The sequence below is a fragment of the Psittacula echo genome, assembly GCF_963264785.1.
Source record: "Psittacula echo genome assembly, chromosome: 6".
Classification (NCBI taxonomy): Eukaryota; Metazoa; Chordata; class Aves; order Psittaciformes; family Psittacidae; genus Psittacula; species Psittacula echo.
Window position 1 is genome coordinate 49,598,418 of NC_137743.1, and position 17,493 is coordinate 49,615,910.

At 40.2% G+C, this 17,493-nt stretch overlaps 1 protein-coding gene across 1 annotated transcript; it reads left to right on the forward strand.

The window, feature by feature from the left end:
* Window positions 1–2,168: 2,168 nt before the first annotated feature.
* On the forward strand, window positions 2,169–16,509 carry TMEM26 (transmembrane protein 26; the record flags this gene model as incomplete). The annotated part of the gene is made up of 6 exons (XM_080622012.1): window positions 2,169–2,746; window positions 6,003–6,081; window positions 11,858–11,971; window positions 12,506–12,726; window positions 13,764–13,840; window positions 16,094–16,509. Exons 1-6 carry the CDS (start codon window positions 2,556–2,558, stop codon window positions 16,507–16,509), a joined length of 1,098 nt encoding a protein of 365 aa, XP_080478138.1. The 5' UTR covers window positions 2,169–2,555.
* Between the last annotated feature and the right edge of the window lie 984 nt (window positions 16,510–17,493).

Here is a 17,493-nt window from a genome sequence, read left to right on the forward strand (position 1 = left end):
TCCTTTTGGTTTTCTTCATCTGGACACCACTTCTGCTTTTTGAAGGATGCCTTCTTGCTCCTGCAATCTCACTCTGCCAATGCTGGCTTATTTTCACTCTCTCTCAAGTTTTTCTTGGTACAGTTATTTTGTCTCCACTTCCCATGTGATTTGCAGAAGCAATAGCCATACGCCCTGCAAAGGTTAGGTCTTCCATCTGTTTCAGTTTCAAAAAACCTTCCTGATCTGCATCTAGTTTTCCATTTTGAAGCTAAGCACAGCAAAGCTGGAGAACTCTGGCTTGTCTTACTCCTGAAAGAATATTGAGTCTAAGCACATTAAGATCCTTATTTCAGCTGAGCTTTTCAGCTATTACTCTCTATATCAGATCCTGTAAACCACTCAGAATTAAAGTCAAGCATTGCTCTCATAGGCTTCCGGACCTGCTGCTCCACAAACCAGCCACCAACACATCTAAAAATGTACTCATCAAGTCTGGATGCCATTTCTGCCTCTTCTAGACTGCATCACTGAAGTGATCCATACCTACCTACTTCTTTCCTCTACTCAGCCTGTTGTGTCACCGTAATGGTCCACTGGTCAGCTAAGCAGAAGCAATATTCTATATTCTTCCTACTTAAGTTTGGGACTTCCACTGATGTGAAGTCTGGATTGTTCCTTGGAGAAATTACCTTGCTAAGCCATTCAGCTCCAAATTGTCTTTAATATACAGAACTACTATCTATCTGCAAAGCTCACCACATCCTTCTTGAATATACAATATCATGGGAATGTCTCACTAATCATCACCTTTCCAAGTTTATGACATCTGCGCTGTTAGGATCTCCATAAACAATTAGACATACCAGTTCCCCCATGTCATTTCTTAGACATCAAGCATTCCCACAGAAGAGTATCTTGTTTAAACAGTCTATCAGTTCTGTCTGTTCCCTGTTTCCCCTTCAACTGGGTTTGACCTTAACACCAGCATAAGGACTGTGAACCAACAGCACTCAAGGCACGATACGGCAGGGTGGCTGTTGGCAGAGGATTATCAGTAGTAGGCCCTTGACTTGAATTAATTTTCCTTTGAGTGTGAGGAGCTTGATTTTGTTGCTTCCGAAAGGCATGCTGCACAGTCCATTTATTTACTCAGGCATTTCCTGAGTGATCTATACTGCAGAACAGCCTTTTGTTTATTTTTTTTTTTCTGGACAGGGCTCTTTTTAAGTAGTCACCACCTCCATGCTCCCAACCCCTAAGGACATCAGCTGGCCAGCACCAGCTTCAGCACTTCATAGAAAAGGAGCCTTGGTTTTGCAGTGAGAAAAACTTGGATCTTAGCAATCGAGGAAAAATATCTTCTTAGAAAGGTCACAACTCTTAGAAGAATATCTCCTTGTGTTTAAAGTAGAACGGGATATTTAAAACCAAAACAGCTAGGAAATCAGGATCTTTGGAGTGCCATAGTACGTTACACAGACTTGATATTCCATCTGTATTTTAGAATGGTATATCTCAATTTAAGTGCTTTGGCAGTAAATTAACACAAAACTGGAGCAACAGTGACAATTCTGATCAAGAAGAATTTTCTACTTGGTTACCCAAGTGTAATTCAAATAAAAAAGTATAAGTGTTATAAGAAACAACATAATTTTTAAAGCTATTCTGTAGTTTATAAACTGTTTCTACAGAAAATAAAGGTCAGTCTAGATGTAGGTGACCTAACAGTCAAAGTTCTCTGCATTTTTTAGATAAATTCCAACTGGCCTATTCGGTAACATTAGCATTAGATCTCAAACTGATTTCTGGAGTTCCTTATTGCGGCTGCTTCTCAGTCCTGAAGCAAAGTGTAGACTATACAATATAGTAGTTTGTCTAGGTTTCAGTTCTAGTTAGCTTTTGTATCTTCTGCTGCACACAGAGATTCCAGTATTGAACTAAGTACACAGTTTCTGCTTTCTCTAATGCCATTTTAAACGGATAATTTTCAAAGCTCCTGGATGAGAATTACATCTTTTAGGGTGAAGGGAGAGGTAAGAGGGTTTTGTAGTCTCAGCAGTGCAGTGCAGCATCTGCAAGATGCTAAAAATGCTAAAAAGCAAGGAAGATGCAAATTCCATTTTTGTCTCTTATCTAAAAATCTATGACATGAAAGCAGCAAGCAGGGTTAGCAGAGAAATGGTGCTGTGTGAAACAAACCCCCCTGCCGTTTAGTCCTTGAGCAGATGACAGAGAGGGGCAGAAAGGAGCCCCTCACGCCCCTGGCTCAGCGTGCTCGGAGCTGTGCTGAGCGCTGCACGGCACTGCAGCCTGGAAGCCTCAGCTGCTTTTTTTTTTTTTTTTTTTTTTTTTTTTTTTTTTTTTTTTTATTCCCTCTAAAAAGTTTTCAGGAAGTCTGGGGGAGGGGCAATGCCGTTTCTTTTTTGTTATAATGGGCCCCTTTGTGGAGATGGAAGAGATCCGTGTGCCTGTGGTGCGCACGCTTCCCAGTGATTCCCAGAGTAACTTCCCAGGGCTCCTAAAAAGCGCAGGGCCTCTGCGGTGCGGGGAGAAGGGGAGGGGGCTGCTCCAGGATGGAGCTGATGGTACTGCTCAATGCTCTGGCTACTCGCTTGCTCTTTATGTTACACTCCGTCATCGGGGTCTGGAGAGTGACTGCAGTGAAGAAAGAACCCAAGTACTGGCTGCTGGCACTGCTCAATCTTCTTCTGTGTCTGGAGACAGGGCTTACCCTCAAGTTTAAGCAAGGCAGAGGCTACAAATGGTGAGCATATCCCGCCGGCTCCGACGAGCCCCTCTTGCTTCTTTGCATGTACTATGCTGCAGACGCGAGGCTGACTTTGAGCTTTGCTTTGTTTCTGCCAGGCTTTCAGGGGGTTGCCTTTTCTCCCCTGCTGCACCTGGCATGTGTGTTGCGGCGGGGAGGAAGCTGGTTAAGTCCCGGCTAGTCCATTGCCAAAGCCAAAGGGCTTTCAGGTGGGGAAGTTTTGCAGCAAACTACTTGGGAGCCACTCTCTGTACAGTTCTGTGCGTGTATCCATACTAACAGCTGAAAAATGCGGGAAACGTAGCTACAGGAGAGGTACATCTCCTTCGCTGGGGCTGCATTCCCTATACCTGCTACTTCTGACAGTGCTAACACCACACAAATGCATGAATTAAAACTCAGAGACAAATAAAAGATGAGCAGCAACCACTCTTGCAATACAGCAAAAGTGGCCTGATTATTTGGATTTGAGAGGCTATTCCAGAGGGGAAGTTTCACGCATGAAAGGCTGCCTGAGAAATGAACAAAAAAAGTTAGTCATAGCAGAGTTTGCCTAAGCACATGGGCTTTTACATGCATTTAAATAACTGCTGCAGTCATCTACAGCTCATAAGCACTCAGCCAAAACAAACACTGTAGAAAGGAAGTGGTCATGTAACTAATTGTCAAGATTTCACTAGGACCTATATTTAAAAACTGAAACTGCAGACAGGCCCTGAGACAAATCCAGGACCCCCCCCCCCCCCCAAAAAAAAAAAAGAATTATTAATAAAGCCCCAGAGTATTCCAATGATCTTAAATTTCTGCCTATTGCAACCTGTCAAACTCATTTTAACAAGCAGTGTTGTGTGACACTTTACACAAGTGTTCCATGCTCTAAATCTGAATGTAATAAAATCTGTGATAAAGTCTGGGACACAGGAAAATTTAACAATGGCAGAGCTCCAAATGCACAGTTACGAGACAGAGGCAGATTGAGCAAATCCGATTCACTAGAGAGGAGACAGCAGTAGAGTTTTCATGAAGGAACTCTTGCTATGGCAGCTTCTGGAAATTCCAAAGCAAAATAGCTATGGAAAGCAAGATCCATTTTAGATGATGAATAGGTGTGCTGTAAAGGCTAAATTTAGCTAGAAGGAAATTTTGAAAGTAGATGTGTTCCAACACTTTAAGCCGCATGGTAAAATATGTTTATAGGTAAGAACTATAGACAAACGGCCAGCATCTATTTGCATTAGGGTAACTCTGCTCCAGTGGAAAACACATTCAGAACAGGCAGTAACACCTGCATTTTTAGAAAACACCTCCGTAGACAGTCACTGATCCAAGCAATGGGCAGACTGTGCCACAGGACTCTCCTGTTTCCAGGAGCCTCATATTCTCTCCATTCATTATTGACAAAACACTACACCAGCACAAGAATTTAAATGGTACATGTGGAGAAAACAGTATTACCGTGGGCCTGGCCACTTAATATTTCCTCTAGATTGCTCCTTCTGAAATAAAGGCAGGGTTAAAGCCCCTGTAGTCTTTTGGCCTGATGTGTTATCATTAGCTCAGCATTGCTATCCTGCCGGCTGGATAGATTTTTCATGTGTTATATGAAAATATTAAAAATATAAAAAAAAATTCTACAGGAAATACTATAAGGTATGTTATTTCTCCCATTTGAATGAAGTGTGTTCTCTCAAAAACAAACAAACAAACAACCCCCCCAAAAAAACCAAAAGCCCAACAAAAACAAACCCACCAAAAAATGCAACAACCCCCCCCAAAAAAAACCCCAAGAAACCCAACCCCATCCTAGACCAAAACCCCACAAAATCACTTTTTTAAAACAGAAAGCAAAAAACCCCACTGCCAAAACAGCACACCCTCACCCTCAAAAAGAATCAGAATCCCCCACCAAAAAAGCCCCAAACACACACACACACACAAACCCAATCCCCCAAAACCCCAAAAATCCAATCCACAACTATTTTAGAGGGAATTGTTTGAAATATTTCAGAGCCACTCAACAACCCAGTAATTTTCCCAAGCAGCAGTTTTGTTTTGTTTCTTTTTCTTTTCCTTGATACTTAATCTCCACTGGAAAAGTCAGGGTTACAAGAATAAAGGTACATTCAGGGTAGGAACAAACAATAAATGCAACAACATTTGACCAAACCATTCACTGCAGGGTGTGCCAATGACAGGATAGAAGCAAGCAAGCAAATATCCCGAGTTTTGACTCCACTGCTCTGTCCTGGGCCATTACATATATGTGATGCAAAGGCTGCTGTGCACCTCAACAGCCTTGCAGCTATGTTCACACTATAGCAGAAGTAGATGGAACATGAGTGGCATTAGACCTTATTCCCACTCTGAAAGGATGGGAATAATAATAATAATAATAATAAATAATCAACAACCGCAAAAACCCTATTCTGTGTTTAGTGAGAAAACATCAGTAACCCTCACAAAAGTCAGTGCTTGCAGAAGGAGTAGTGGAACCTCTCTACCACTTCCAAGTAAACTCACCTGAAGAAGCTGAATAAAGCTTCAACCATTATAGGTTGTATAGAAGACTTGTCAAGGAGAAAAGAACTAGAGACAGAAATCCTAAATTATGCAATTGCCAGCAAAAACGGGGAAACAAGGGCAAGACCCATTTTCATAAACCATTTTAGCCTGCACTGAAAAACCTACTAAAGAAATTATTGGTTTAGGCAAACTGATGCTATTTCTACCTTTACTGTGTTAATGCACAGGGTTCTGATCAACAGCCTTTATCCCCACATCACTCAGTGAAGGGACTCAATGTATTAATTCACCTTTCATGAAGTCAGAAAAAGCTAGAGAGTTGTCCTGGGTTCAGCAGCAGCAGTCAGTTTTTCTCCTTCTTAGTAGCTGGTGCAGTGCTGTGGTTTTGACTTTCAGCCTGGGAATAATACTGATAAGGAGTTTTAATTTTAAGTACAGAGAATGCTGTGATGGAAATACAAGCAACAAAGTGTCTTTGGTTATTCTTAACAAGAGACCTTAAACTTCCATATGTGATCTTAGATGGATGTATAATAAACCTATGTTTCATAATACTGATAGCATGAAGAATTTGAAGATATGAAGAATATCAACTCTTATTTGCAGTTATCCTATTTCTTTATAAACCATATGGTTGGAGGCACAAGATACTTCTCAATACAGATAATGATAGGTATATGGTATTTACAATGTGATATAATACCAAGCTATCTTCTCTTTCCTTCCACAGGTTTTCACCAGCAATATTTTTATATCTGATTTGCACAGTACCATCACTATGGCTACTAGAAATTCATCATGGGACTCAGGTATTTGTTATGAGACAAGATGGACTAATTTGAAATTGGTGCATTATTTGATGGGTTGGATTTGGGCATACAGACAGAAATCTGCCAGGTCTTCTATTTTATACTGGTGGGTCTCCCAACCCAGCTACAGCTAGACTATGACTATTGTGCATTCCTTAAATATGAAGTCATTATTAGCCTTATTCCTAGCTAAAATTGAGAACATTTATTTGCATTTGTCTGGGAAACAGAGGACTAGAAGTTTGAAAAACAGCCTTTCACCCCCAATTTACCAGGCTGAATCTTCATGAGGATGGTGAAAGAATTTAATTGCTTTAGAGGCCTTTGTAAAATAAAGTATGAGTTTCACAGCCCTTACAGGCAGATATTACAACTCCAAGCAAGCCAAAATTGAGACAGGTATCACTGAAAGAGGTCTTAAACTCAAATTACCTCATGTTTCCTTGAACCTAGGAGAATACTCACAGATTACTACCACAGATAGCTGGCATGGTAATTTGTCTGTCAGTGTTTACATCCTTTCTTTGTGCTGTAATCTAGGATGGGGTGTCTGGGTTCGAATTCAGGACTAAAACACATGGTAAAATTATTAAGGCAATTGTTCTTTTGACAGATGGAGCCAGTTAGGGCCAGAACAGAGCCAGTTTAGCTCAGCAGCTCATGTTGTGTGAAGCACCTCCTCATAGGCTGCTTCCAAGCCCCTGTAGCACTTCCATGTAGTGAGAAGGGAATTCTGTCTCTCCCAGAATTTGCACATATGCAGTACCTTACATCCATAACGAAAAGGGCCTGATAGAAACAAGAGCAAAAATAACAGAAAAAAATACATAAATTAGACTAAGAAGACCTAGTGCCTCATTTTCTCCTTTGAAGCATTGTTACAACCTACAGAAGCATAATCAAATATTCAAAATTGTGTTTACACTGAAAATGCCTGAGGCTTTTTCTAAGTACAGCAGCAGGAATTTATTGTCTTCTTGTTTTGCCAGATCTCCTTAAACAGTCACAGACAGGTAATGTGGATATTGAGAACATTTGTCATAGTTAAATCTCATCCAAGAAACAGGCTAATTCTGTAGTCAAAGGCAGCAGTTTATTTCCCAAAATGATGTTAGAACATGGCATACTTTGTTCTTATTGATATACTGCTATTGTGAATTAAAGAGGGAGTATATCAAGTTAACAGCTTAGTTTACACCTGGAGAGACAGGATAGAGAGTTCTGGAAATATACAATATAACAGATTCAAAAACAGTACTTCCAGAAGGGCAGCAGCCTTCCTAATAATCTCAAACACAGCACTCAGGCTAGTACTATTCCTGATACTAAGGTATTGCTGGGAATTTCCTTATTAAAATACTAACAGAACCGGTGATTATGCAGTTGCTAAATTCACACATCAATATATGTACTACAAAACCAGTTTGTGGTATTTAAGGCAGTAGAACTTTGATCTCACGTTGGATCTTTAACAGAAAAGATCAGCTGCTTAGGTTAGTGCTGTTACTTGAGGTGTGTGCTAATATGCAGCCTCTCTTCTTGAAGACAGAGGCAATTCTGCCCGAGTACTGCAGAACTGGACATAAGTAATACCATTCATATATCAACAGTGAAATACTGTCTACATAGGAACTATTGGTTTGCAGTGAAGTATTTGGGGATGAAATACATGTTTGGGAGAGACCATAAAGTAAACTGAACTCTGCTGAGTGAAACAGTTGCTGTCTGCAGAACAGTGGCAAGAAAATTAAAACCATTTGATCCATTAAAAAAGCCCCAAACATTCTTTATTAAGAAAGTATGAGATCTCAGATAAATTCCTGTTACCTTTTCAACTCTGTCACATCGCTGTGACAGAAAGTTATAACTGGCCACCTTTTGCAGGGCTTACCTGACTACCCATGCTGTAGTGAGCATAGGCTTCCCAGTCAATAAGAAGATAGATACTTGGCAGATATTATATTTTTAAGTACCTTAACTTGAATATTCATTACTTCCTTAAAATGTCAGTGCCCATTCCCTTAGCCTCATTCTGAGGTGGGATTCTCTTATCAGCTAGAATTCTAGTATATCACTCTCCTAGGAGAGATCTTACATCTTTCACCTTTCCTCTTCCCTCCCATACCCATTATCTTCCTCAATTTAGAAATCGGCTTAAGCAATCTTTTCTCCCTGTTTTACTTTTCAGCTGTCCTATACCACCAAAATGAAGCAGTCACGGTTGCTCTGAATTTCTGACATCGCACATGTTGCCATAGTGATGGCCACTCTGTTTCCAGCCAATCACAGAGAACAAGAGGGGTACCTGTTGCTTGGCAGGAGGACTGCTTCAGGGAAGGGCCAGCCTCTCCCATGCCATACTCAGGCTGCCAGCCATACATTAACACAATTGAGTGTACTCTGCCTTTGTATTCAAGTACCAGTTTCACTATTTCAATGCTGGACCCATTGTGAAAAGTTTTAGCTAACCATGGTTATGTTTGGGAATAAGGGATTGTGAATAACATGCAAACAGAAATTTGCTGGATTAGCTCAGTTTCAGGTGAACCCCATGCACTGACAGCAAGCTCTTTTCAGGCCATATATCAGGACACTATGTCACGCAAGAGAATTTCTGGTTTGATTAGATAGTTTACAAATCAGACAAATGTAAGCTACATGTCAGAAGAAAAAATGAAGTAAACCAAGCTAGAGTTTATGCAAAATGTGTACAATTTCTTCCTGTTTTATTTTTCCATGGTTAAAAGACTTAGGCATTTTTGTTTAGCTATGCACACAGTCTTGATATCCAGGAGTAACCTAGGTAAACCACATTTATCAGCTGCCTGTGAAATTTAGTATTTTTCCTTGCCACATTCCCATTAAGTCACTGCACATACATAATTGGCTAGGCAAATATGCCTGGCACCAGCAGTCCTATTTATATGCATATACACGATGAAAATAAAGGCTGTTCTCCAAACTTCCAAGTGAATCACCACCACGATCACCACTTAATAAATATTCAGACAGAAACAAACCAAAACAAGATACGAACATACTTAAATTAAAAATCAGGAGCCTACTTAAATGACTGGCTTTGCAGATGCAGTTTTCCACTTCCTGTCTACGTGCAGTTGAGAAGAGATATGGACCCGGCCCTGAGGAGTGCTATTCAGTCAGAGTTCATGGAGCCTTTCACTGAAATAGTAACCCTGCCCCCCTCCCTGCTCAGCTTGAGTAGTTGCAAAAGTTACATGTAAGGAACCTGCAAAACACACTGATGAAGTGAATTAATTTTCTTAAAGAAATATTCTCTGCACCTTTGTGCCACTAGGATGGAAGGGGGGGGGGGGGGCGGGAAGAAAAAGGGAAAACTAAACAACTGAAAGAGCCCCCTGCCCCCTTGGAAGCCTCATGTACACTGTGGCATGCTTTCCTCCACCTCTGTCCAGTGCTGCGAGTTGGTGATTCCGGCAGGCCCTCTGCCCTTTGCAGAGGTTATACAGACCAACTGTGAGAGCTGTCTGCTCTCTGTTGTTGTCACAGGAGAGCCATGGCATCTGCTAAGCAGCAAACATGCACCTGGGAACCCATACAGTAAAACTGCTGCAGGCTCCTATTTCACTCCTGTCCTTCAGACTCCCAATTTACTCGTTGGGAATTCTCACAGTGTCTGAGAAGGGATGTTCACCATCATACACATACACATACAGCAAACAGCTTGCCCTATATGGGTCCTGCCTCAAATTTGGCAGATTCATCCCTGAGAAATGGAGCTTTAAAAAACGAACAAGAAATCTCCAAACTCTGATGTGATGTTTAATGCAAGTTCATGGCTCACTTCCTCTTCCACCAGACCAGGCAGGTGAGCAGAGGAGTGAGCTCAAATGCAGACCAAAGGCTGTCAAAGTGAATTAGCCTTCCTCCTCCAGCACAAGTTAGTAACCCGTTTGCTCTACCCAGACAATTTGTTTCAAGGTAGATATTAACTTCTTAGAATTCTGGGGTGGTTATGCCAGTTACACAGTTTATGGTTTTCTCAGCCAACTGTGTGACAGTGCCTGTGGGGGTTACTCAGAAAGGCTGACTTTGACCTCAGCAGCTGGCCTCCATAGGCTTTAGAATTTTCCACAGGCAAGAGATAAAGATATTCCTCCAGAGCACCAGCTAAATTTTGTTTCTGGAACATCCTCTGAACAAGCTGTTCTGTCTCTCTCCTTTAGTTAAGGGGCTAACCAAGTGAGATAAGCCCTACAAGGCTCTAGCCAGGCAGAGTAGCATCCCCTCCATCTCACTCTTTCCATGTCCAGAACTTTCGACTTTCCTCTTCCACATGGAAATATCATCATCCTTACATCCTTATGAGGATCTTTCAAAGCTTTCACACCCACAATCCAAAGGTGGCAAGCATTCCATTTAAGAGCCTTTACCTCCAACTACAAAAGCAAAACAGTCTGACTTTTTTTTTTTCCACCAGATTTTTCAGACCATGGGAATTTGCTCCGTTTATTTATGACAAGAGGCAGCATTTACCCAGATACTGAGCAACATCATCAGGGACCAAATAAAGGACCAAAGTAGAATCTGAAATTTGCTAGAATGTGACATTTGCTGGAAAATGTTGCCTTTATACTGGCAGGCATTATGCTGAACAGAGCTACTCAGTATGCACTAGAACACATTCCGATTGTTGCATAAAATCACTCTCCGTGCAATAAAATGGTGGGGGGCCCAGTGGAGAAATGCAAATCATGTGTTCTCTGGCACAAATAGGACAGGATCAAAGTCTTTAATAACAGCATGGTTTGATTTTCTAATTATCCCTTTTTATTACAATGCAAAGAGATGTTAAGGGATTGCTATGAAGATAGAATTTTAGAACCATACTCCAGTTGCTCCAGGGCCAGCCTTGCGTGTGAACTAAGAAGGGCAGCGCAGTGCTACAGACCTACTGGTTTACTGCAGTTGATGTAACAGTATGTTTTAGCCAACATTCTATTTCCCAGAGCACTGGCCACCTGGAGAAAGCAAAAATACCTGTTTTTTCTCTACTTTACAGGGGTAGGCAGCAATACAGGTCCATTTTTCTTAATTATTCCTGTATCTCACCTCTCACATCATGAACCTCCTTGCAGAATAAGGCACAGCTTATTCTGAGGGGGGAGAGGGGTGTGGAGGAGGGGAGGTGGGTTTGGGGGGGAATTGGTGGTGCGTGGGTGTGTGTGTAGGAGGGCAGAGAATACAACCCAAATACCCCACCCCTACTCTATTCATTGCAGCCTAGATATATATTAGATATATTCAAGATGTATACTAGTTATATACTAGATAGATTCAAGCCTGAATATAGAGACTGGCTGGGACCATAAACCAGCAGACTGATCATGACCAATTCTTACGCTATTTCAGTTTTTCATCTAGACAGAGACTATGTAGAAACTCAGTAGCCTGCTCAGGAGAGCTGCAAGCAGATCACATTCAAAGAATGCCATCTTAACAGCACAGAAATGTCACCCACTCCATCAGTCCTTGAATTTACATCCTCTTCTACAGTAAAATCCTATACTTTCTCAGGGACCTACCAAAACATCTCTCCTGTCCTCGTGAGAAGAATCCCTCCCTTCTGAACAAGAGGGGAATTATATTCAGGGTGAGCATCTACCTTTGCAAACACTGGCTGTATTTCACAAATGAACCTTCTACAGTTCAGCAAAACAGGACTCTCTCAGCCACAGAGTGCATTGGCTCCCTGTATGGGATGTTTATGCATGTGTGATGTTTTTATTCACAACAGTACTGTGGTAATGAGCCTGGAGCAGTTCAGGTGAATATCAGCAACCAAGACTTCAATCAATCCAGAGACAGCAGTCATGGAAGTGAGGGAACAGATCACCACATCATTCAAACGGTGGGACACCTTTTTCTATTCCTAGTTAAGATCTTATGATAATTAGAGCAATTAGAGACGACTTGTGTTTATTTGAGCAGTCTCCTCATGCAGTGAAGAACACTAAAAAACAAAAAAAAGAAAGAATAGTTTCAGAAAACCATATTGTGAAATTGGTGTACAGTGTGCTTCATGCTAACTACTGTTTGTAGAGCTAGTCTCTGTGTGAAGTGGCGACTCTCCTATCATTATGTTCCAAATCTCAGTAACTTTAAAATTTAGAAAGTGTCTGGATCACGGTTCTGCAAACGATAATGCTCAGCTGGCTGAAAAATGAGAACAGAAAGAGCAGTACTCAAAGAAAGACTTGCTATTCATTACCCAAAGTTTGTATTAATATGTCTTTTTCAAATTATGCCTGCCATATAAAAATGATTTACTCTAATACAATGTGAAGGAGAACAAAAGCAGGCTTAAGGATGAATACAGTCTCTGAACGTATCTATAATGTCAGTCTCCTGAAGATACAGCATCTTCTTATTGTCTTTTAAACAGGCTAAAGTCTTTGTGAATCAGCTCTCCACAATCTGTGAGACTGTATGGACACTGGCCCTACACCAGACTTTTCTACTGCTGCTAGTAGTTGGGAGATGGCTTCTCCCTATTGGAGTTGAAATCACTCGGGATCAATTGTCTCAGCTACTTCTCATGTTTGTGGGAACAGCAGCAGATATACTTGAATTTGCTAGTGAAACTTTGGACATCGAAGACGTTCGGTAAGAATTATTTGCTGACATTAATAATTTGTATATTGCAAGATATTTGTTTTGTATAAACATCTGTTTGTGCACTCTTCAGTGTTCAGACTGGGGTTGAGCTGTATTTCCCACGGATAACAGAAGGCTACATTCAAGGCTGTGTTTTCCTGCTCTCACCTTTCTCTGTGTAAAGAACTTAACAGTCCTAAGAGCTTTGTTAGGGATTATTCTTCTGTTGCCAGCAGAGAAGCATATTATCCATCACAATAAAAGGGTACAAAGAGCCAAACAACTAGCATAACTCCCATGCAGCGTCAGTTCTTAAAGCTACAGGAGCTGAAACACTGGATACACAGTAAGCCTCTTACAGGTTAATGAATTGTTTTAGACTAGCAAGGAAGCAACTAGGCTTTGCTTTAGTGATTCATTATCCAAGTTGCTTCTTTGATTATCTCATTTGTACTTTCCTCATGACAGAATGACAAAGTGTTCAAAGATAAAGAAGAAAGGGAATGGCATAGTCTGGTGTGAATTTTCAACACTGTGATCTCCCCCAGAGGAAGTAAGCTCATCTCTCTCTCGCAACACTGAGAAATGAGCTATGAACATTTATCATAAAGAAAAGAATCACAGAAGAATTTCATCCTCTCTTACATATGTACTATTATATGTATTTTTTTAAAAATCAAATAAAAGGTTTTAAAGCAGGAAAAAAGGTCCTTCCCACTTGGCAGAGAAGCTTCAGCCTTGCAAGGAATGTGTAATCACTACAAGGGAAGAGATACCACCTCTTTGAGCCAGAGTCTATTTCCATATGCTTATCATTATAATCTTAGCATCAGCTATTTAATGTAATCACACAACTGGAACATGTAGCCTGAACAGCAAAAATTCCATGCCAAAAAGTGCCTCTGTTTTCCTTAGTCTTACCAGTAATCAATTGCTGTTTTGCTCAACTACCCTTTGAATGATATTCCAAATACTACAGGAAACATTTTTGTTATCGCATAAGGAAACTTCATCTTCACTGTTATCACTTCTTTCCTCTCCCATAGGAAGAATTATGCTCTCATAAATGCAATTCTTGCTGTATGGACGTGGAGTATGTTACAGTTTCCACTTGATCTTGCAGGTTAGTTCTTGCACATAGACAAGAAAAGAGAACAAATGCTTTAGGTTTTTGCTGGCACGTCTTGCGGCTGTACACATGCTACAGCCTATACCAAGGACTTCTGGTGGAGAGCAATTTTTATGACAATGATGTCTTTTGAAGTATGTCCATTGTGGTTTCGTTGCAGGAAACACTTGTTTCTGGCTAACCTCTGATCTCCCCGATAAAACTCTCTACTTCCAGAAAAGAATGGATTGCAATATTCTATTAAGCATCTGCTTCAGTTGCCTGTTACTGCCTTAAATTTCTTCATGCAAGCTCTTGAGTTAGATCTGGCCTATTATAGCTCAAATCTGGGTAGGTTACTAGACCCTATGGAGATACAGGCAACTGTTAACTACAGGGAACAGCACAGCCAAGAAAACAGATGTTATCACAGGAGAAACTACTTATTCACAGGGAACATAAAGAACTGTACCCTCTTATCTTAAAAGGCCCAACATTCAGCCAGTGTGAGTTTGTATTTGTTCCTAGGCAGAAAAGGCTTCCCTATATCCAAGAAGAATCATGAAAGTTGCCTCAATCATCATCTCTTCCAACCAGTTTAGCCTCCAATCACTATAAGTTTGCAACTCAACTATACCAGTTCAAAGATACATTATCCTCACTAGTATCATATATAAAATTGCACACTAGGCTGACACACTAAAATAATAAATGAATAAAATAATAATGAAATAATTATTCTGGGAATTTTTCATTTGCCTTTTCTTCATGGACAGCACTAGGCTTTGTTTTCAACACTGGAGTTACAAAAATCTTTTAGCATTTCAGATCAGCTGCTCATCTCCCAGAAAAAAAATAATGATGCAACCACATTTCAGATATATCACAGCTAAAATTCCTGTTACTAGAAAATATGTTCTGTTAAAGACATGTAATACTTAGGTTTAGAAAACTTCATATATACCACCACTACACAAATAAATTCAAACAGTGTTTAAGCATTAATTTAAGTGAAGTAACCTCTTGTACTGTGCAATTCCTTTTTCCTCTGGCTATTGCTTTTGTGCTTGATATACCAGTTAAAAATCAAATTATTGGACACATATTGCCCTGATATTTACTATGGTTTCAATTTATCTTGGGTAGCTTACACAGTTGTACAGATAGTATTTTTTATTCCAGTGTCAGAATGTTTACTCACAACATGATGTAAAATAAACGTTTTTAGGCACTGACTGATTAGGCAGTGCAGTTAGGACTATTAAACAGCAGTGGTGCAAAAACATATTAAAAAATTAGCTGCTGCTGAAGCTTTGCCTAATGGATTCAGAAAATTTCTACATTCTACAGCTAATTTTCCACTCAAGGCTCATCTTATCCCCCCCTTCCCCCCAGTGTTCACTCAAACAATAGAATTATTTTGTTGAGCTGAAATGTGTGGCAGTTGTTACTGCATCACAAGGAGCTATGATTTTTAAACAAATGAAAACCCACTGCCTGAGACACATTAGTTAAGATACATGCATTTTCATAAGAGGCAGCCATACTCACCACACACACACACACTTCTGATGATCATTCTCTAGACACCATGTCACAAAGAGCATTCTAGCCCGCCACCACTTTCATAGTCAAGGGGAACACATTCATGCAAGTTCCAAATGTTGCATGCAATTTCATACCCAGAAGGCTAAGAATGAGTAACTGTGGCTCAATTCTGCTATGGCAAGCAGTGGCTACAGTTTCTTCATATCCATAATACTTGATATTACTCTGCACTGACATGACTTATTCTTACTATGACACATGAAAAAGGCAATGGCTATCTAGTGACTTTTAAAACCAAGGTCTTAAACAGCCTGGAACAAATTGAAGTTCTGTAGCTCAGGCTATTACAATTCAGCATGGTACTTTGTTGGGTTTTTTTTCTTAAAGATATATATATTAGCCTAATATGTTGATTTAACAGAAAAATGCCTGGGAAAGTTGTTACAGAATGATTAGGTGATCTACTTTTGTTTAATGTTTTAAAGTGTATAAATGCTGATAGCTTAGTGGGATAGAAAAGGAGAAGCGGGTTTGGTCCTGTTTGGCAGACCACGTAAGTATCTGCTTAAGATGAGCTTAGTGTGTTTTGCTGAAACAGATTCCAGAAATTGAATATGCTTTATGTTGAATTGTTCATAGTTGGATGCATTTACTTCCCTTTAGGCCAACCCTGGCTCAATTTTAAAGAGTTGTTTTAACATAACTGTGTTTTATTTCCAGTACAGCATATTGGCTGCAAACCAACTGCATCAACTAGGCGGATCCCCAGCCTGCTGCTGTGCAGGTATAGTGCAGAACTGTGGAACATTGGGGTCAGCCTTTTCATACAGGATGGTCCCTTCTTCATTGTACGTTCAATACTGATGGGCTACTTCAGAATATTCAATCAGATGCTGGTGTTTTTTACAGCTAAGAATATCTTAGTTGTGACTCTACAGTTGTATCGTTTGGCAGTGATAACATTAGACTTCCGTGCTACCATTCTGCAGAAGAGCAGGAAAGGAGAAGTCAGCTGTTGCCCATGTGAGCCTTATAAAACTAGTACTCATGCTACCGCTGACCAAGATACCGAAATGAAAGAGTTTGTTGCTTTTCCTCCAAAACAGGAAACCCAAGCTCCATCAGAAGATAAGTAGCACAGTTATTGACTTGAAAGAAGTTGCATTTCCCACAGCTTCTTCAGAAGGGCTTAGCCTATTTCTATGATCAAATATGCCTTCAGTGCATAGGTTATCTCTTCCACAAAGAGATCAATAATTTCTTCTAAATTGTAGGGGAAAATTCTGAAGCAAACTCATAGAAATGGGCCTTTCTTTTTTTTTAATCCATTTGCATGGTGGGTTTTGACTAGTTCCCTATTATATTATCCAGAGGTATTTTGTAGCCATAGTTTGTAGTAGCAAGAAAGGTCTGGCACACTAACAAAATCTGTTATTTTTGGTGGCACTTTGCTAACATATGTACTTGCATGTATTTGTGTAGAGGGACAAGTGTATCCATTATGGGAAGTACAGAATCACTTAGCTCTACTTGAACGGTCTGGCTATAACTAGAGTGTGATGAACAATATGTTCACCAAGTATGGGAGCAACTTCAGCAGCGACACCTGTGCAGACATGCAAGTGAAGGGAGATGACAGATTTCTACTGTTACTGTGACATCTAAACATTGCTCATTCAAGAAATTTAAGCAAATCTTCATCAAATGTTACCTCATCCTTGGCTGGATTCCATTAAGAACTATGCAGCACCATTACACTGCATACACAAGACTCTTAGGACCTACATGGTCTGAGTAACCCAAACCTTACAACTACAGAACACAAAAAAAAGCAGCCCTACAGACCATTAGAAGACTACAGCATTTTTCTCAGGCATTTTCTAAAGAGGTACTTGCTTTCTGTTCCCACCAGTTAGAACACCCCCCACCTCCCCAAAAAAAAAAAATATATATAAAAAGATCAACACCCAAAATATTTGTAAAGACTTTTACACTTTTTCTCCAGTTCACTGTGCCTGCAGTTGAAACAAGTTTTTAAAATGTCTCAGTTTCACATGATTTTTAAACATGGCCTGACTCAGGCATACAATTTAACTAGAAAGAAAATGGCGGTGCTTCAG